This window comes from Octopus sinensis, linkage group LG8, assembly GCF_006345805.1.
Source record: "Octopus sinensis linkage group LG8, ASM634580v1, whole genome shotgun sequence".
NCBI classification, from domain to species: Eukaryota; Metazoa; Mollusca; class Cephalopoda; order Octopoda; family Octopodidae; genus Octopus; species Octopus sinensis.
Genome location: NC_043004.1, coordinates 71,270,726 through 71,293,225, shown reverse-complemented (window position 1 = coordinate 71,293,225; position 22,500 = coordinate 71,270,726). Strand labels below are relative to the sequence as shown.

Genomic DNA, 22,500 nt, shown 5'->3' with positions numbered 1-22,500 from the left:
ACACATTTCTTGGAAATGTATGGAGGAAGAAGGATATGGTGCGAATGAGAAGATTGTGAATGTTTATTAGTATATAGTATATAGGCGCAGGAGTGGCTGTGTGGTAAGTAGCTTGCTTACCAGCCACATGGTTCCGGGTTCAGTCACACAGCGTGGCACCTTGGGCAAGTGTCTTCTACTATAGCCTTGGGCCGACCAAAGATTTATGAGTGGATTTGGTAGACGGAAACTGAAAGAAGCCCGCCGTATATATATATATATATATATATATATATATGTGTGTGTGTGTGTGTGTTGTGTGTGTGTGGTGTGTGTGTGTGTGTGTGTTGTGTGTCTGTGTTTGTCCCCCTAGCATTACTTGACAACCGATGCTAGTGTGTTTATGTCCCCGTCACTTAGCGGTTCGGCAAAAGAGACCGATGGAATAAATACTGGGCTTACAAAGAATAAGTCCCGGGGTCGAGTTGCTCGATTAAAGGCGGTGCTCCAGTATGGCCACAGTCAAATGACTGAAACAAGTAAAAGAGTAAAGAGAGAGTATATTGTCAAAACGAGGCAATTTCTACTTTTCTCCTCTGGAAGCCATCTACTCGCGATACCAGAGGGCGCACACTCTCCTACCCTGATGTAATCTCCATGGCTACAGGCATCCAGCAACAGGACGTCCGTAATGCTATGATGGACCGTGAAGTCTGGCATAGTAAATTCCATTGTCTCGACCACGGTCGAACAATGATGAATGATATTGTCAATGAAATTTTACGAACATGACTTATGTAACTTACAGATATTTTAAACTGGGCAGGACATGCAAGGCTCTTACTCCAATGATTTCGATATTATTACTTTGCAAATGTCTGTAACAGAAAATATATTTTAAAGGTGAGATTATAAAAGTGTTGCATAATATATTATGGTTAAACGAATACCTGTTGTAAAAAAAAAACACTGATGAAGATAATACTGAGCTTGCTATAGAAGGTACAAGCATCTGTGAAGTTCATGATATTGATGAGAGTGATGATGAATATTAAGAGGGTGATCATGAAGAATTGAAAATATAAATCTGGTGAAAATTGTATGTGAAAATCGCGACATTGGAAAGGATAGAAATAAAAAGAGCTCCGTGAAAAATTGAATACAAAGATGAGAAGAAAGAGGATGACGCGGGACTGGAATAGAAAATCAAAACGAAGAGAAACAACATCAAAAGGCAGAAGAAAAGTAAAATGAGTAGAATTGAGAAGTCGAATATGTTGAATAAAAATGCGAGAAATGGGATGAAGCAAAGAAAAAACAGTAAACGAAGAAGAAGAAGAATATGAAAAAGATGACGATGATGAAAGAGAAGAAAAGTAGTAGTAGTAGTAGTAGTAGTAGTAGTAGTAGTAGTAGTAGTAGTAGTAGTAGTGGTAATGGTAGTAGTAGAATAAGAAGAAGAAGAAGAAGAAGAAGAAAAAGAAGAAGAACGACAACAGCAACAACAACAGCAACAACAAGAAGAGAAAAGTAGGGGATGAAGAAGAGGACAGGATGGATGTAGAAGAATGAGACAAACAGACACACCCACAAGAATATATGTGTGCATATACAAAGAGAGAAAGAGAGAGAGGATAGTTGGAGGTGAGTAAGGAGTAGAGACCAAAATCGGAAGGGGTTCCTGCTGATGATTTCTTTGGCTACTCGACCCTAAAAAGGAACTGAAGATGTAGCGAACGAGGAAAAGTTGTTGGGTTTCCTGTTTAAGTGATGAGGGCTGATATACACACAAACATACACATGTCAATGCGAATGCCCATTCATCCACAAAGATACGTTTAGCCAGAGGAGAATAAGAAGGATTCGGGCAGAGATTGAGAGACAGAAGGTAAGGGGTTTGGTGACAAAATTGTTAAGGCTCATACGAAATACTAATCAAGTAGCAAAGATGATAAATGCGAAGAAAACGAAAAAAGAATAAAGCTAGAAGCTGAAGACGAAGAAAAAGAAGAAGAAGAAGAAGAAGAAGAAGAAGAAAAGAAGAAGAAGAAGAAGAAGAAGAAGAAGGAAAAAGAAAGAGGAGGAGATAAGAAGAAAAAGGAGAAGAAGAAGAAGAAGAAGAAGAAGAAGAAGAAAACGAAGAAGAAGAAGAAGAAGAAGAAGAAGAAGAAGAAGAAGAAGAAGGAAAACGAAAGAGGAGGAGATAAGAAGAAAAAGGAGAAGAAGAAGAAGGAAAAAGACCTGGACGAAGTAGATATAAGGCCTTCGATCGCACAAATTTTTCTCCTCAATTTGCACACTTGCATATAATTATTATCTGAGGAACAGGTTCTTACTCATATTCACACATATTAACATAGAAAATCACACTCTTTGGACAAAGACAGGCTTTACACATACATCTCAAATATCACATAACTAAAAAATGAGCACACACTCACACACATACATATTCACGAACAATAAAACACATTTGGAAAGGTGAGAGAGCTTACAATGAAGGATGAGAAAATAGTACAGATTTAGAAATATATCATCAACGAAATAGTATAAGAAAGGATGATTTCACTTACAGATTTGTTAAACTGGGCAGATTTCGGAAGGTGTCCGCATTGATTTCCTTCATATCATTATTAGTCAAGTATCTGGAAGAAAATATTGAGTTAAGAAGGAATTGTAAGGAATATATTAGTGACAGAAGCTTGTTTTGCCGGATCTTTTCGGTTTGAACGGCAGTTTGTATCATAATTTCTAGGTAACATATTTCGTCTTTAATTTCTAGCATTTCGGCAATTTTAACCAATCGATTACCTCCATTTACGTAAACAACATTCTGTACTGTCTTAATATGTCCCTGTTTAAGAAACAGATAGAGTGTATTTACATTTGTGAAGAAAAAAGATACCCTTCCCCCACGTCTAACCCTAACCGTAACTAACCCAAAATCTAACCCCAAAAGGAAAAAATAATATATACATATACATATATATATATATATATACTATATATATATATATATATATATATATATAATATTATTATATATATATATATATATAACATATATATCTGTAAAATAATATGTGACAATCATTCAATAGCCATCTGAAACTCAGAGTTTTATCTTGGTCTTGAATAATTGTCACATATTATTTTACAGATAAATTTCCTCTATGTACATAATATTGAGGTCTCTTTCTTTCTTGTGTTATCTTACCGTTTTACCAATAAATGCATATATATATATATATATATATATATATATATAGATATACATATATATATATATATTATATATATATATCTATATATATATATATATATATATAGATTATATATGTATGTAGTATACGTATGTGCATGTAATATATATATATATATATATAATAATGATAAATATCAAAGTGAGTTATATACAGTAGCGGTAACACATCGTGACGTATATTTGCCATTTCAATATGGCTAACCCCTAAGGGTGGATGCTACTGTAGTTTTTAGCCCCAGGAGGACACACTTCTCCTCCAGCTGGCCATAGACACACTTTCTGTGTCCTGTCAGTATTTGCAAAGGGAAGTCATCCTTCCCGTCTTCAACTTATGATACACACGGACTCGAGTTTCGAGGTATTGACCTCTCGTCAGCGTGTGACAATCATAGTTGTCGGCGAGAATTAGATTTCCTTCACAAATACTTATACTTTTTCCAGCGTCCACTGTCGCTGATATTGAAAAAGTGAAATCAAACAATGATAAATATCAAAGTGAGTTATATACAGTAGCGGTAAAACATCGTGACGTATATTTGCCATTTCAATATGGCTAACCCCTAAGGGTGGATGCTACTGTAGTTTTTAGCCCCAGGAGGATACACTCCTCCAGCTGGCCATAGACACACTTTCTGTGTCCTGTCAGTATATATATATATATATATATATACAAACCTGGACTCAAGAGTCATCTTCGTAGTCATAAAGTGAGACAGATGAGTGACAACCTGTCCACTATTGATGGTGTTACACACCACACTAATCATATCTGTCAGGCATGTGGGAGGAGGACTTAAACGACATGCAAAGGTACATGAAGCCCAGTTACAACTACAGCCGGCTATTACCGGTAAAGGTTTTAGCTTCCAATTCTGTACAACACATTGTAGATCTTTAGCTTGGCTAAAAAGTCACATTCAATCACAGCACCAATAAGCTTCGTGCAATGACCATACTCGGTAACGAAGGGGCAGCCATCATATATATATATATATATATATATATATATGTTTGTGTGTGTGTGTGTATGTGTGTTTTAGTAAATGGCGGGATTAACCGCAGGTGGATAAATGATAGGAAAGGAAAAAAATAATAAGGCAGAATGCTAAACTGAAAGCAGATTTTAATATAAATGTGTGTAAGATAGATTAAAAAGGATTTCAAAACGTCTCTCATTGCATGGCAACTATTCAAGATATGAAAGGGAGAAGAAAATTTTTTTTTCAAAAAAGTAATAAATATATACAAAAATAAATAAATATACAAATACATCATAGTGTCTTTAAGCTTTTAAAGTTCAATAGAATTCCATGGTAAAACGTGTTTCAAGGATTAGGATGCATGTGTTTCAGTGTAGTGTTTTGTTCGAGAAGGTTGGATGTGTGAAACAAGAAATGTGGTGGGAGTTATCCAGTGAAACAGAGTGGAGTAAAACAGGCACCACCGCTATCACACACGCATAAAATGAAAACTAAAATAATAAATCTATAATAAAACCCTTACACCAGCCCAAATTATCATCCTAGCCAGAGGCTTGAAATTCACACCCACCCCAAGCACACCCAATTCCACAGAGATCAAGAATCACATTTTATAATTTTGCAGAAAGCTTCGTTTAAAAGAAGCTTTTACAGACCTCAACAATGAGGACGATTCAACTGTTAAAAACAAAAGCAACTACCTACCACCCAAAGGAAGAAATAAAGTACTGACGAGTTTTGCAACCACATCCAGAGTTTCCATTTTACCTCATCCAAAACCAGGGTTAAGTCCAACTTTAATAACAACGAATGGAAAAAGCTAAGAGACCTACAACAGGACAAAAGCCTTACTATCAAAGACGCCGACAAAGGCAGTACTGCAGTCCGTATGGACACAGAATTTAACAAACACCTAGTGCTCTCCTTACTAAACAACAATTCTTTGTATAAAAAATCACTAACTATAAACAACAAATTTCACTCAAAAACCTCACCACTCTTATACTCCAACACAGTCAAAGGCTCACGGAAAATGAAAAGAATTACATCACTAAATTCAAATGGAAGCCCAGCCTCCCTAAAGTCCGTAAAAACAGATCCATCACCGAAGCCTGCAAACTCTGACATCCACATCTACATCAAGGGACCGGAAGACTTAAAACTAAGACCCATTATAACTGGCGAAATACACTGCTTAAGCAAATTCTTGGAATGCAATAGAAACCTTTCCTCAGTCACATCGAAAGTTTCATTAGAGATGATCTTGACATGCTCAAGCACCTCCCGAAAACAACCAACGAGGAGGCATTCTAAGTTTCCTTTGGTTTTATCAACCTCTATACCAACATCCCACATGAATATGGTGTTGAAGCAATGGATTTCTGGCTGGAGAAACACCCAGAAGCATTTCCTAACCGCATTAGTAAGACCTTCATTACGGAATCACTCAAGTTCATTCTGACAAACAATTACTTCCTGTTCGAAAACACACACTACCGTCAAAAATGTGGTATCGTGATGTGTACCGAAGCTGCACCAGTCCTTGCGAACCTCTTTGAACTATCCCTTTATGAGAAATCACACCAGAAATTTGGACAACGTTTCCACATCTACTTAATGGAAAACTGGAAAAGATACCTAGATGATTGTTTCATCATATGGAAAGAATCTTATAAAAAACTTCTGGAATTCAAAGCCACACTTAACAACATACATCCCAAAATTTAATACACAATGAAATTCAGCAAACTTCAACTCCCTTTTCTTGATCTCCTAAATATAAAAACACCTAACAACCAAATCACAACCGACATCTCCCAAAAACCTACAGACTCACAACGATACCTCCCCTTCAGCTCATGCCACCCAAAACACAGACATTTCTAAAAAATTCCGTTATTATCATATCGGACCCAATTTCAGAGTTAATTCATAAGAACATTCTCTTCGTCAATGATGAATGTCGGCTTTCTTCGAGATGCATACTTATAGTAATAAATTATATGATCATGGACGATGTGTCTAGTTTCGGCATATTTGGCATTAGAATTTTTTTTATTTTGCCCTTGTTTATAAGTTGTTTATAAATTTAAGCTTTAAAGGTATATCTTAATATGCCGGCCATTGACAAAATATTTTTCGAAAAAATTTTATCCTTTATTAGATATAAATTTAGTAGTGTTCACTTCCGGACTCTTTCACTCTATGAGAGTTTTCAGTTAGAATCGCACCTGTCTCGAATGGGCTGGAGAATTTCTATTTTGGATATATTTGGGGTACTTGATTGTGCTCATGACTTAGTGTTTGCTTCTTCCATGGGTATGAGTAAGTATTTCATTTATTTCTTTTGTCGCATTTATCACTGATGAAGAGAAGGTTCTTATGAATTTACTCAGAAATCGGGTCCGATATAATAATAAAGGAATTTTTTAGTAATTTCTGTCGGCTTTCTTCGAGACGCGTGCTTATAGTGATAAATTATATGGTAATTAATGGACGATGTGTCTAGTTTCGGCATATTTGGCATTAGAATTTTTTTTATTTTGCCCTTGTTTATAAGTTGTATATATATATATATATATATATACATGAACTACTATTGAAATTTAGATAATTTACATATCATGTACAGGACCATTTTTACCACTTCTATACACCACTTTCTGAAATTAATGTAACTGCAACTACAATATCTTTATATATTTTGTATTTTTATTTCTACTTTCATTCACTTCTTTCCCTCTATGTTCATTATCTCCTCCTTTTCCACAATCAATAACTACCTCTATTTAATCATCTCACATCCTCTCTGATGAAGGGATATGCATAGTATCCCAGAAACAGCTGTAAGACTGAATATATATTTTATCCTTTATAAATGTCTTGAAAACACCTCAGCCTTGACTTTGTTATCTCATTTTGTTTAATATATATATATATGTGTGTGTGTGTGTGTGTTGTGTGTGTGTGGTGTGTGTGTGTGGTGTGTGTGTGTGTGTACATAAACACATTTCAACTAAATTTTCTTTTTAATTGTCACACACTTATATTTACATTTCTGGGGAGTATCCTCACTCACATTCACGCTTATTAAAATAAAAGTTGACCCCCACCCACCCAAATAACAAAAAAACAGAACCGAAAACATTTTATTAAATCATACAAAGGTTCAGCAAATTTTATGAAATTTGCTGAAATTAAACATCGGTCTGTGTACGATCCTATCTTTTCCATAAAAATCGTCTTCTTTTCTAGATATGCTCCAAATAGGCGCAGGAGTGGCTGTGTGGTAAGTAGCTTGTTTACCAACCACATGGTTCCGGGTTCAGTCCCACTGCGTTGCACCTTGGGCAAGTGTCTTCTACTATAGCCTCGGGCCGACCAAAGCCTTGTGAGTGGATTTGGTAGACGGAAACTGAAAGAAGCCCATGGTATATATGTATGTATATATATATATATATATATAAGTGTGTGTGTGTGTGTGCCTGTATGTTTGTGTGTCTGTGTTTGTCCCCCTAGCATTGCTTGACAACCGATGCTGGTGTGTTTATGTCCCCGTCACTTAGCGGTTCGGCAAAAGAGACCGATAGAATATGTACTGGCCTTACAAAGAATAAGTCCCGGGGTTGAGTTGCTCGATTAAAGGCAGTGCTCCAACATGGCCGCAGTCAAATGACTGAAACAAGTAAAAGAGTAAAGAGTATTACGCAGCGCAAAATTCTCAATTCCTCGAATGTATTCCTCTTTGGTTATTTCCCATATTTTTGCTGCGTTTGCTTCGTTCAGACCATCAATCATTTCAGGCTTGTTTTGGCAAACATGTTCCTTCAGATACCCACACTGATAAAAATCTGGGTAGGGTCCAAAAACAGTGAATGCGGTAACCCCTCAACGTCACGCTTCCTACAGTCTCTCCGGAAGTCGCTCTCTCATCCCGGCTTGTGAGTCATTTGTTGCGTGGTGGTTGGCCCCATTGTGCTGAAACCACAGTTCATCTCGATCTGTTCCTCTGCGTTGCTTTATATAAACAGTTTTATTCAAAGTTTTGTGAGATCTGATTTTCGTTTTGGTCACCCTGTGGAAAACATACACTTTGGACAGAGATAGATTTTCCGCATACATAAAGACAAACATATGCATGTACCAGATAGTTCCCGTGAACTATAACATCGTCATATATCCTACATCTAAGAAATGGGCACACACTCACACAAACGATGATTTCCAAACAATAAAACGCAACTGTAGAAAGGCGGGTGGGCTAGCTTCAAATGAAGGATTTCGAAACACAACGCCGATCACATCCTATAAAAATAAATTATTCTACTTACAGAGTTGCTAAACTGGACAGACCTCGGAAGATTTCGGCCTTGATGGCCCGCATATCATTTGAACTTAAATTCCTGGAACATAAAATTCAGGTAATAAGCAATTATATAGAACATATTTGTGGCAGAATTAGGCTAAGCAATGAAATGATGGAAGCGATGGGAATCAGAAAAAGATGGTGTTTAGTTCCATAAGGTTCAGGGCACCGATGATGATATTGATGATTATGATGATCATGTTGTTGATGATGATGATGATGATGATGATGATGATGATGATGATGATGATGATGATAAAGATAGTAATAATGATGATAATGAGGGGTGGAGTCGAAGTATGATGGTAGCAATAGATTTGATAGTGGACCTTGTGGCAGGAATGAACATGATGATGGGAGAGAGGGGAAGTGTCTAATGTGTGTAGTGATGATGATGATATCGGTGATTTTGTTAATGTTGATTATTCTGTTATTGATGGGGTTTAGCATTTCTATGGTGATTCTGAACATGACATTGATGACAATGATGTTAATGTTGGCGATGGTGATACATGTGTTGAAAATTCTTCATGTGATGGAAGCATTTTGCGTTGAGGATGAAGAGGCAATGATGAATTTGATGATGTTTATGAAGGAGAAATTTAACAACGAAAATGCGAAAGATGTCGGTGATGAGGACATGGACGAGAACGTCGACAATTTCCGGGCCGGATGTGTTTGCGGCTTACACAGCCTATAATTTAGTGGAAAAGGAAATCTGGCGATTGATAAATAAGTGATGCAATATGAAGAAATCATAGGAAAAACATTGTGAAAGTCAAGGAAAAGAAAGACGTAGAAGAAGAAGAAGAAGAAGAAGAAGAAGAAGAAGAAGAAGAAGAACAACAACAACAACAAGAAAGAAGAAGAAGTGGAAGAAGAAGAAAGAAGAAGAAGAAGAAAGAAGAACAAGAAGAACAAGAAGAAGAAAGAACAAGAAGAAGAAAGAAGAAGAAGAAGAAGAAGAAAGAAGAAGAAGGAGAAAGAAGAAGAAGAAGAAAGAAAGAAGAAGAAAGAAAGAAGAAGGAAAAGAAGAAGAAGAAGAAAACAAAAAAGAAGAAGAAGAAGAGGAAGAAAACGAAGAATAAGAAGAAGAAGAAGAAAGAAGAAGAACAACAACACAAGAAAGAAGAAGAAGTGGAGAAGAAGAAGAGAAGAATAAGAAGAAGAAAGTAAGAAGAAGAAAAGAAGAATAAGAAGAAGAAGAGAAGAAGAACAAACACCACAAGAAAAACAATAAGAATAAAGAAGAAGAAGAAGAATAAGAAAGACAGAAGAAGAATAAGAAGAAGAAGAAGAAGAATAAGAAGAAGAATAAAGAAAGAATAAAGAAAAGGAAAGAAGAAGGAAATAAGAGAAGAAGATAAAGAAATAGAAGAAGAAACGAAAAAGAAGAAGAATAGATAAGAAGACTAAGAGAAAAGAAGAAGAAAGAAAGAAGAGAAGAAGAAGAATAGAAGAAGAAGACGAAGAAGAAGAAAAGTAGATGAAGAACACGGAATAGATAATGTTGGAAAAGTGGATGGAGATAAAATGAAGTTGGAGAAAGAGAAGGTGGAGGTGAATAGATTAAAAAGAAGAGAAAACGTAGAAAATTGCGACGAAGAAGTTGAAGAGGATTATGCTGAAGGGTGAGAAAGAAGAGGATGAAAATATAAGGAATGAGAGTATAAAGAAGGAAAAACAGAAGACGACGGAGTCGAAGAAGAATAAACACGAAAAGAAAATAAAGAAATAGATGGAGAAGAAGAAAAAGAATGACTAGAAGAAGACGAAGATGGAGACGAAGAAGAATATGACGAAGACGAAGATCTAGAACCGGATGAAGAAATAGTAAAATAGTAGAAAAAGAAGAGAAACAAGGATGAGGGGGATACAGCGGCAGCAGCAGCAGAAGGTGAAGACAATTAGAAGAATAAGATGAAGAAAAAAGAGGAGTAAGAGAAGAAGGAAAGAAAGCTTAATAACATAATAATAATAATAATAATAATAATAACAATAATAATATAATAATAATTATATTATTATTATTATCTATGTTGACTTTTGCTTATATCTGTACAAGTTGCTCCAAGTCTCACCCAGAGACCTCAAGAGACAACAGGGTTGGAAGTTCAATGTTGTTGTTTACTGCCTAGTGTAGCCATATATTTTCGGGGGTGGGGATGTTGTAACCTAATGACTGTCTAAAAAAAAAAGTTTTTGTTTTTAGTTGATATATAATTACTTATTATTATTATTATTATTATTATTATTCTGAGATACAAGTTCAATGCCATCAAATGACCACTGGGGTACACTATGCGCAAGCCCAGTATACCATCATGACTACCCGTCGTGAAAGGGTACACCAGGCACATACTCACAACCTTATGTGCGCGACATTAGTGATCTCATATCAAGATAAGCAGCACATGCCTTGCAGGTGGGGCCCAGTTAGAATTTTCTTCAAAGAAGTCGCCTAATCCCGTCAAAACGTCCTGTGCAATAAGATTTTTTTCCCGAGGTCTTGCTGATGATGTGCATCAGATGCACATATCGTCAGTCACCAAGGACATGCTCAACTGGTTAAGGTTAAGCAACTGATAAGCAAATCTGTGGTATTGAGCAGAATATTTGCCGTAGCCCATCTTTTATACCAAGACAAAACAATGTACATGATAACACTTCCAATCAGTTAAGATCAGAAGCCATGAGAACCACTGCCTTGTGCTGCATCAGGGCATTTATTATATAAATGATAAAATTAAAGAATATCAGCAACAACATCAACAGCGTGAATGACATAGTAGTAGTAGTAGTAGTAGTAGTAGTAGTAGTAGTAGGTAGTAGTAGTAGTAGTAGTAGTAGTTATTGTCATCGATACTGTTGTGGTTGTAGTAACAGCAATGTCTGTAGATGTAAAGGAATTCCCGTTCGAGTGGATAAGTAGAACAAGCAGTTTGAGAGGAACACAAAATATTATTCATGACAACACATGTTCATATTGACGCACACAGGGATACACATATTTACAGACACGAACAATCACACATCTCTATCAAAACACATTGGTGTGGCGAATATGAATGGGGATATTTTGAATATTTAGTGATATATTGTCAATAAAATTTTATGAACAAGACATATCCAACTTACAGAGATTTTAAACTGGGCAGATCATGCAAAGCTCTTACTTCGATCGTTTCAATATTGTTATTTTGCAAATATCTGTAACATAAAATATATTTTCATAGGTGAAATTCATAGAATTGTTGTATAACATAAAATATTATGGCTAAACGAATACCTGCTGGAAGTAAAAGTCCTTGATGATGAATATATTGATGGAGATAATAGTGACGTTGCTCTAAATGGTGCAAATATTTGTGAGATTGACAATATTAATAATAGTGATGATTAATATGAAAAATGAGATCATGAAGAATTGAAAATATAAACAGTGGTGAAGAATGTATGTGAACATTTCGACAACGTAATGAATAAAAAGGAAAAGAGCTTTGAGAAAAATTGAAGTGATTAGGAAAATAAAATGAAGAGAAGAAAGAGGGAGATGTGACGAGAGACTGGAGTAGAAGATCAAAACAAAAGAGAAACATCAAGATACAGGAGAAAAGTAAAAGGAGTAGCAATGAGAAGTGGAATATGTAAAATACAAATGCGAGAAATCGGATGAAACAAAGAAGAAATGGAAAACGAAGAAGATTATGAAGAATAGCATAAAATGTTGTGTAAAGGATGATGATGATGATGATGATGATGCAAAAGAAGAACAAGAGGAAGAACAAAGAGAAGAATAAGAAGCGGCAGGTAAAGAAAAAATATGAGATAGTTAGTAGTAGTAGTAGTATAGTAGTAGTAGTAGTAGTAGTAGTGGTGGTGGTGGTGGTAGTATTGTTTAGTAGTTGTAGTAGTAGTAGTATTGTTGGTGAGTAGTAGTAGTGGTGGTGGTGGTGTGGTGGTGGTGTATGGTGGTGATGGGTGGTGGTGGTGGTAGTAAGTAGTAGTAGTAGTAGTGGGGGTAGTAGTAGTAGTGTGGTGGTGGTGTGTGGTGTGAGTGATGGTGGTGTGGTGGTGGGTAGTGGTGTAGTTAGTAGTATAGTAGTAGTAGTAGTAATAGTGGTGGTAGAGTTAGTGTAGTAGTAGTGGTGGTGGGTGGTGGTGTGGTGGTGGTGGTGATGGTGGTGGTGGTGGTGGTTGGTAGTAGTAGTAGTAGTAGTAGTAATAGTGGGGTGTAGTAGTAGTAGTAGTGGTGTGGTGGTGGGGTGGTGATGGGGTGTGGTGGTGATGGTGGTGGGGTGTTGGTAGTGGTAGTAGTAGTAAGTTAGTAGTAGTAGTAGTAGTAGTTAAAGAAGATGAAGAAGAATATGATGGCTAAAGTTACAAGAAGAAAATGAAGAAGGAAAAGAAAGGAGGAAGAAGAAATGATGTTGATGACGTAAGAAAAGAAGTTAGAAATTTTGTGATCAGATTTAATGGCGGCGATAAAGACGCGAAAGACAGGAAACTTATATAACATAAAAATGGTTTAAAACAGAGATGGAACTTTCAAAGAAAGAAAGAATAAATGGAGAAGACGGATGATCCGGTGATTAAAGGGGGAAATAAATATGAATAATGAAGACATAAATACAATAAGAAAGGACAATCATTGTTGATGATATTCGTTGATATTTATTGAAACGCACAGAGACACGGAAAGAGACAGATCGGCGGCACACTGACACACTCACAAACAAACAAAATATGTATGTGTGAGTATATTCAGAGAGAAAGAAGAAGTAAAAGAGGGTCAAGGAAAAGGAGAAGAGGTAGATGAGGAGGAAGACAAAGACAAGATGCTACCAGAAGGAGAGGAGAAGATGAGGGGGAGAAAAGTAATCGAAGAAAAAGGGAACGAGAAGGAAGTCGAAGAACCATAGAAGCACAAACACACAAAATAGACATATCCCGGCATTCTCAAACAAACACACAAAAATGTATCCTCTGTGTGGAAAGTCTGGCTGCATACACGTTACCATATGTCAGGTGCATACAGTTGACAACACAGTTAATTAAGATTTATTCGGTGAGTTCTATTCAACACATGTTTACACGTAGAATTAGAAGAATCATTATTAACTTTAGATGGTTCGCAGGCGAGGTGAACAAATTAGTGAGAGAGATAGACTGGCAATACTTCTACGCTACCAGCAAATTAAAGATGGGGTCGCAAATGAAACAATGAGTGACCTTTGCAATGCCTTTCAAATAGACCGCAATATACCAGCGCGAATTTATAAAAATGCAACTCTTCGTGGAACAATACAGCCAAAAGAGCGTTTCTGGGCGACCAAGCCTTGTCAAAAATGCTGCTATGCAAGAAAGAATGGTCAATGCTATTTGTGAAAGGCATGCTGCAACCAGTAGACAACTTGGTAGAGGATTGGGATGCTCTAACCGTACAACAAACATAATGAGGCATATTCTAAAATGTTGTGCTCAAGGCCGTGTGAGTATATATGTGGTGTGTGTATGTGTGTGTATACAGTGACAAAGAGAGAGAGAGAGAGAGAGAGAGAGAGAGAGAGAGGGGTTGGATCTGAGGACTAGGGACCGAAATTGGATGTGATTCGTGCTAATGATTCCCTTGGTCACTCGTTTCTATAATGGTGCTGATGATGTAGCGAACCAGGAAAAGTTGTAGGGTTTCATGTTGAAATGATGAGGGCTGGCACACTCACAAACATACTCATATCAACATGAATGCCCATTCATCCACACTAAGATATGTGCATAAACACATGCTTAGCCAAAGAGGAATAAGATGGATTTAGGTAGAAATTGAGAGACAGAAATTAAGGAGTGTGGAGACAAAATTCTTAAATCGTTGATATTTATACACACACAAAGAGAAACATCCACACACACACACACCACACACACACACAAAGAAACATACAAAAATATGTGTGTGTGTATATATACAAAAAGAGAGTGAAGAAGATAAAAAAGAAGTAAAAGATCAAGGGAAAGAAGACGTAGATGAAGAAAAGTAGCAATCAGAAGAAGGAAAAAGGAAGAACAAAAACAGCAACAACAAAACCAAGAATAAGTAGAAGTAAGGTCTATCATGGTAATCAGTGATGATGGAGACGTAATCATCGCACGAATATTTCTCCTCAATTGTCACACTTTCATATATTTATCTGCGGAACAGACTCTCATTCACACTCAAACATATTAATATACAAAATGACACACTTTGGACAGAGCCAGACTTTACACATGCACAGAGACATGCACAAGCATACGCAATAAATGTTTCGCCTGAACTATCACGCTCTCATATATCACATAAGAAAGAAATGGTCACACACCCACACACATAATCGCAAACAATGGAACACATCTTCCGAAAGAGGGCTGACGGAGCTTACAATGAAGGATGGGAAGATATTACAGATTTAGGAGTTCATCGTCAACGAAATAGTATAAGAAAGAAGGTTTCACTTACAGATTTGTTAAACTGGACAGATTTCGGAAAGTGTCTGCTTCGATTTCGTTCATACCATTCAATGTCAAGTATCTGGAAAACAATATTGGATTAAGAAGGAATTGTGTAGAACATATTTGTCTAAACAATTAGAGGATGGTAGGCGTGGAATGTCGATCGCGATTATGATTTATTCCATAAAGTTCATAGCATCGATGATGATGTTGATGTTGATAATTGTAATGATGATGAAGAGGAGGAGGTGGATTTTGGGGGGTTAGATTTAATAGTGGATGATATGGTAGTGAGGAATATTTTTTTGAGACACAGGAGAAGAATACATGGTTTGTAGTGATGATGACGAAGATGTTAAGATGCTGATGATGGAGGTGATGATGTTAATGTTGATTATTCTCATAACAATTGGAATTAGCACATCTCTGATGATGCTGAATATGTTATTGTTTATGATGTAGGTGGGAATGGTAACGTTGGTGATGATGATAATTTTTTTAAGATTCTGCATCTGATGGGAGTATTTTGTGGTAAAGAATGATGTTGATGAAGAAGGGGACCGGTTTGTTTATGATTGAGAAAGGTAAGAACGAAAGGTGAAGGACGATATGATTAGAATATAGACGAGCAGGTAAGAATGTTTGTCGGCAATCGTGATTGAGATTTATATCAAGACAATTGAGAGAGTAACGAGAAAATGAGAAGATATATTGAGAAATAGAAAGGAAATTCACGTAAGTGGAACAAAAATGATACGAAAAAGAAGTGAAAGAAGAGAAGGAGAAAACGAAGAAGAAGAAGAAGAAGAAGAAGAAGAAGAAGAAGAAGAAGAAGAAGAAGAAGAAGAAGAAGAAGGAGGAGGAGGAGGAGGAGGAGAAAATTGAAGATCAACAACAACAACCAGAATATATAGAAGATGTAAAACTCCTTATAATAATCAAAGGAGGTAGAGACCTAAACTAATTCATGATATACAGAGTGAACTACACATAGATTTTGATATACTCGCATGCAGATATTCATAAATAAACAGACAGACATTTACATGCACACACACATACATACACACACACACACACACACACACACACACACATATATATATATTATAAGATAGAGATATAGATAGATAGATAGGATAGGTATAGATAGATAGATATAATAGATAGATATAGATAGATAGATAGATAAATAGATAGATAGATAGATAGATAGATAAATAGATAGATTTTATGTCAACAGAGGAATATTCACACACACACACACACACACACACACATATATATATATTATATATATTATATATATATATACACACATCAACACGTTTCAACCAATTTTTCTTTTTAATTGTTACACACTTTTATACTTCAGATTAAAGGAGAAGTTACTCATTAACATTCACACTCATTAACATAGAGAGTGACACCCAAAAAACAGAACCCATAAAAATGTTATTAAATCCTACAAAGTTCCAGCAAATCTCAGAACATATACTTCGGTCCGTGTACGATCATTCCCTTTACACAGCAGACATGTTCTCTTTAAAATATGCTCTAAATGACATACGCCTCGCAATCACTTGCATATGTCGCGTAAAATTGTCAATTGCTCAATTGCATTCCTCTTTAGAGATTTCCCAGATTTCTGCTGTGATTGCTGTCTTCAGTTCACCAGTTGTCTGAGGGTTGTTCTGGTAAACATTATACTTAAAATGATAGAAATGTGGGTGGGGGTCAAGAACGGTGAATTCATTGCCCACCCAATGTCACACTTGCTGTTAATCAGTCCCTCCTGAAATCGCACTCTCGGCCGGGCTAGCGAGACATGTAATTGTGGTGGTATCCTCGTCATGCTGAGACCACTGTTTATTTCGATCTATCATTCTGCGTAGTTTTATGCAAACATGTTTATTCAAAGATTTGTGAGGTCTGTTTTTTTTTTCTTTTCTGGTCACCCTGTAGAAAACATACATTTTCAACAGAGATAGATTTTCTGCATACAGAGAGACATACATATGCATGCCCCAGATGGTTCCGCTGAGCTATTACAAAGTCATATGTCCCATATCTAAGTTATAGGCACGCACTCGCACACACACACGTATTGGAAAATAATAAAACACATCGTTGGAAGGTCAGTTGAGGGAGATTCATATGAATGATGGAACGGTATTACGGATTTAGAAATATAACGTCGATGAAATCCTATGAAATAAGCTCATTCTACTTACAGAGTTGTTAAACTGGACAGATTTCGGAAGATGTCGGCTTTGATTGCTGTAATATCATTTGAAGTTAAATTCCTGGAACATAAAATTCAAGTAATAAGCAATTGTATAGAACATATATGTGAGAGAATTTGGTTAAACAATTACATGACGGAAGCTATGGAAATCAGAACGCGATGTTGAATAATACCATAAAGTTCATGGCACCGTTGCTGATATTGATGATGATGATGATGATGATGATGATGATGAGGAGGAGGAGGAGGAGGAGGATATTGATGATGATTATAATGGTGGTAATGATGGTTATTATGAGGAAGTGGCGTCGAAATATAATTCTGATAATAGATTTGATAGTGGACTTTGTGATAGTGATGACTACCCTAATGAGATAGAGTAGATTATAGAGTGTGTAGTGATCATCACGAACGTGTTTATGATGATGATGATGATGATAGGGGTGATGCTGCTAATGCTGATTATTCTGTTATTGAAGTGGTTTAGCATGTCTCTGGTGATTCTGAATATGACATTGATGTTGATGATGTTAATGTTGGCGATGGTGATGTTTGCGTTGAAGATTCTTCAAGTGATAGCACTATTTTGTGGTAATAAATGATGTTGATGATGAAGAAGCAATGATAAATTTGATGATGTTTATGAAGGAGATATTTAACAACAAAAATGGGAAGGATGTCGGTGATGACGAATTGGACAAGAAAGTCGACAAATTCCGCGCCAGATGTGGTTGCGATTTACATAGTATGGAATTTAGGGGAACAGAAAATCTAGCGACTGATAAATAAGTTATGAAATAAGAAGAAATTGTGAGAGTCAGGGAAAAAGAAGAGAAAAGAGAAAAGAGAGAGGATGAAAGGAACCAGAAGAGGTAGAAGAAGAAGAAGAAGATGAAGAGGAAGATAGTGAAGAAGTAGTAAGACGATAACGGAGAAGACGAAGAACAACAGCAACAACACAAGTAGTAGTAGTAGTAGTGTAGTAGTAGTAGTAGTAGTAGTAGTAGTAGTAGTAGTAGTCATTGTTGTTGTTGTCATCGTTGATGCTGTTTTGGTTGTAGTAACAGCAAAATCCGTAATTGTAAAGGAAAACACGTTCGAATGTGTAAGTAGATGTAGCATCGTAGGTGAAACACAAGATATACGTGCCAACACATTTACATTCACACACTCACAGACACGCATATTTACAGACACTCACGAGCAGTCACACATCTCTATAAAAACACATTGACAATGTAGGGAGGGACAAGGATAATGGGACTAATATTAATGGGTAGATTTTGAATATTTATTAGTATATTGTCAACTTACAGAGATTTTAAACTAGGCAGGTCATGAAAAGCTCTTACTCCAATTTTTTCGATCTTATTATTTTGTAAATCTCTGTAAAATAAAATATATTTTCAAAGGTAAAATTCATAGAACTTCTGTATAGCATAAAATAATATGTCAAAATGAATACCTGCTCTAAGAAAAAACATGATGATGAATATATTGATGGAGATAATACTGACATTGCTCTAAATGGTGCAAATATTTGTGAGATTGACAATATTGATTATAGTGATGATTAATCTGAAAGAGTAATCATGAAGATTTGAAAATATAAAACAGTGGTGAAAAATGTATGTGAAAATTAGGACAACATACAAAAAAGAAAAGAAGATTGAATAATAATTGAAACGAGTAGGTTAATAAAAATATGAGAAGAAAGAGGATGAGTTGACGAAGTGAAGCAGTAAAAAGAGAAAGAGCAACAGCAAAACGCTGAAGGAGTAGAATTGAGGAGTTTCTTTAAAATACAAATGCTAGATGTGGGATGAAATAAAGAAGAAACGCAAAACAAAGGATATGAAGAATAAGATGAAAGGTCGAGTAAAGGATGATGATGATGAAAGAGAAGAACAAGAGGAAGAAAGAGAAGACTCAGAAGAGGAAGAAAGATAAAAAGGAAGAAGAAGAAAAAGAAGAAGAAGAAGAAGAAGAAACTAGCCAGAAGAAAATCAAGAAGGGGAAGAAGAAGAGCAAGAAGAAGAAATATAGCTGGTGAGAATGATGATGTAACAAAAGAAGGCATAAATTCTGTGGTCAGATTTAAAGGAGATGAAGACGTAAAAGGAATGAATATTAAATTTGCACGACATGTAAATGTTTGAGACCAGAAGAGACAAATGAAATGGAGATAGAAATTTCAAAGAAAGTGGAAAACGAATGAACTGGTGATTAAAGCGAAAGATAAATAAGAATAATGAAGACCTAAATACTATTAGAACGGATAATCATTCTTGATAATTATCTTTGATATTTATACAAACGCACAGACACACACACATACACACATACGCATCCACACACACACACAAACTCACAAAGAAACACACAAGCATATATATGTGTGTATATACAAAGACAGAGTGAAGAAGATAAAAAAGAAGCAAAAGGGGATCAAGGAAAAGAAGAAGACGTAGATGAAGACGAAGAAGAAGTAGAAGAAGAAGAAGAAGGCAAAGAAGAAGAAAGAGGAGAAGAAGAAGAAGAAGGAAAAGAAGAAAAAAGAAGAACAATAACAAAAACAAAGACCTACAAGCGCAACAAGAAGCACAGGTAAGTTCTACGCTGGTAATCAGTGATGATGGAGACGTAACCAACACACAAATTTGTCCCCTCAATTGTCACACACTTTCATATATTTATTATCTGAGGAAAAGGCTCTCACATTCACACCTATTAATATACAAAGGGCAGAGCCAGATTTTACACATACACATAGACACACATAACATACACTAGACGGTTCTCATGAACTATCACGCTCTCATATATCACATAGCTAAAAAATGGGCACACTCTTTCTCCTGTCTCCCCCTCTCTCTCTCTTTCACACACACACACATAGAAACATATTCGCAAACAATAAAACACATCTTTGGAAACACAAGTGGGGGAACTTCAAATAAAGCCTAGGAAGAGAGTACAAATTTAGAAATATATTGTTTACGAAATAGTATAAGAAAGTGGGTTTTTAACTTACAGATTTGTTAAACTGGGCAGATTTCGGAAGGTGTCTGCTTTGATTTCCTTCATATCATTAAAAGTCAAGTTTCTGGAACATAATATTAAGTTAAGAAGGAAGTGTAAAGAATATATTTGTGACAGAATATTGGCGAAACAATTAGATGATGGTTCGGGTGAAATGTATATCGCGATTATGGTTAATTCCATAAAGTTCATAGCAGCGATGATGATGTTAATGCCGATGATAATAAGGATGATGAAGGGGCGGAGGTGGAGTAGAAAGATTTTGACAGTGTTAGAATTGATAGTGGACGATATGGTAGTGAGGAATATGTTGATGAGACAGAGGAGAAGAGTATAATGGTTTGTAGGGATGACGACGAAGATGCTGATAGTGGGGAGATGTTAATTTTGATTATTCCCATAACGACGGGAATTAGCACATCTATGATGATGCTGAATATGATATTGTTTATGGTGTAAGCAGGGATAGTAACGTTGGTGATGATGATGATAGTGTTTACGTTTCTGCATCTGATGGCAGTATTTTGTGGTAAAGAATTATGTTGATGAAGAAGGGGACCGTAATGAATTTGTTTATTCTTGAGAAAGGTAAGAATGAATATGTAAAGGACGACGGCGATGAGGATGTAGATGAGGAGGCCACAGGTTTTGTCGGCAATTTTTGTTGCTGGGAATTACATAGGATAGGATCCTGACGAATAGAAAATCAAGAGAATGATAGAGAAAGGAGAAAATAAGAAGAAATATTGAGAAACAGGAAGTGAAATTCACGAAAGCAGAACAAAAAAGAAACGAGAAAGAATTGGAAGAAGTAGAAGTGAGATAAAATGAAGATAATGATGATAGTGAGGAATGATAATAATAATAATAATAATAATAATAATAATAATAATAAGAAGAAGAAGAAGAAGAAGAAGAAGAAGAAGAAGAAGAAGAAGAAAATGATGGAGTAGAACATTGAAGATCAACAACAACAACCAGAATATATAGAAGATGTAAAACTCCTAATGATAATCAAAGGAGGTAGAGACCTAAACTAATTCATGATATACAGAGTGAACTACATAGATTTTGATATACTCACGCCGCATATTCATAAATAACAGACACAGATTTTTACATGCACACACGCACACACACACAGACACAACACACACATATATATAAATATAATATATATATATATATATATATATATATATATATTATATATATTATATATATATATATATATATTCGTTTTCGATTTGGTTGCAAGATGTTGTTACGACCTGCCGTCGCTCAACTAAGACTCAGGACCCTAAGTCGAACGACGACGACTACGCTCAGTCAAATCGGAAATCCACCACAGAAAGCAGGACTTGGCCGCGAACGCAAACCAGTAACCAACAACAACAACAGGAAGAGAGAGACAGCGGAAGGCAGTTGCTTACATTTAACAACAGTTTATACAATATTTACAACATCAATTAAAACGTGATACATTTTAGATACATTTAAAGAAAAACATTTAACAGATCGTACAGAGTTAAAAGAAAAACAATCAATGGCATGCACAATGCAGAATTTGAAAAACAATCCAAATTAAAGTCTTTCTCTTTCTTTTAACACAATGCTCTTTTCCTTTTAGGAACACATCTCACAGTTCTTTTCTTTCTTTTCCACAGTTCTTTTTACAGAGTCTCTTTTCTTTTAACACACATCAAAATTCAACAACAAAAAGCATAAACAAACATTACCGCACGTTTTCTCGTTCACAAAATCCTACTATAAGCAATCTAGCCTTCTCGCTGTCATCTCCTTTACTTCCTCTCGCTTGTCAAGTCCTCACTCCTCTCTGTCTGTCTTTCTTGCCTCGCTGTTGCCTCTCGCCATCACCGCCTTCTTGGCTGACCGTCTCTTGCCAACTGACTCCTTCTCCGGTTCTTGCTGACTGTCTCTGATCGACCCTCTCTCGCCAACTGACCAACTAACCCTAATGCCAGCCGCATTTATAAAGGGTAGCGTTTTAATTTTTTTCTTAAACTTTCCCTGACCGTAGGGATCAACTGCCACTTCCCAACTCATTAATTTTTCCTTACCGGTGACAAGACAAATACCCATTACTTCTTTCTCCAGTCTGTCCGGCTCT

The 22,500-nt window shown here is 36.0% G+C and overlaps 1 protein-coding gene across 1 annotated transcript in view; it reads right to left on the bottom strand.

The window, feature by feature from the left end:
* LOC115214841 overlaps positions 1 to 22,500 on the bottom strand; it is a 235,523-nt gene that overhangs the window by 184,799 nt on the left and 28,224 nt on the right. The window contains exons 9-16 of the mRNA XM_036505154.1: positions 20,362 to 20,433; positions 18,642 to 18,713; positions 17,314 to 17,385; positions 15,087 to 15,158; positions 11,729 to 11,800; positions 8,556 to 8,627; positions 2,553 to 2,624; positions 786 to 857 (exon numbers count right to left, since the gene is read on the bottom strand). Of these exons, the coding sequence (XP_036361047.1) occupies positions 786 to 857; positions 2,553 to 2,624; positions 8,556 to 8,627; positions 11,729 to 11,800; positions 15,087 to 15,158; positions 17,314 to 17,385; positions 18,642 to 18,713; positions 20,362 to 20,433 (576 nt within the window). The remainder of the gene's footprint in view (positions 1 to 785; positions 858 to 2,552; positions 2,625 to 8,555; positions 8,628 to 11,728; positions 11,801 to 15,086; positions 15,159 to 17,313; positions 17,386 to 18,641; positions 18,714 to 20,361; positions 20,434 to 22,500) is intronic.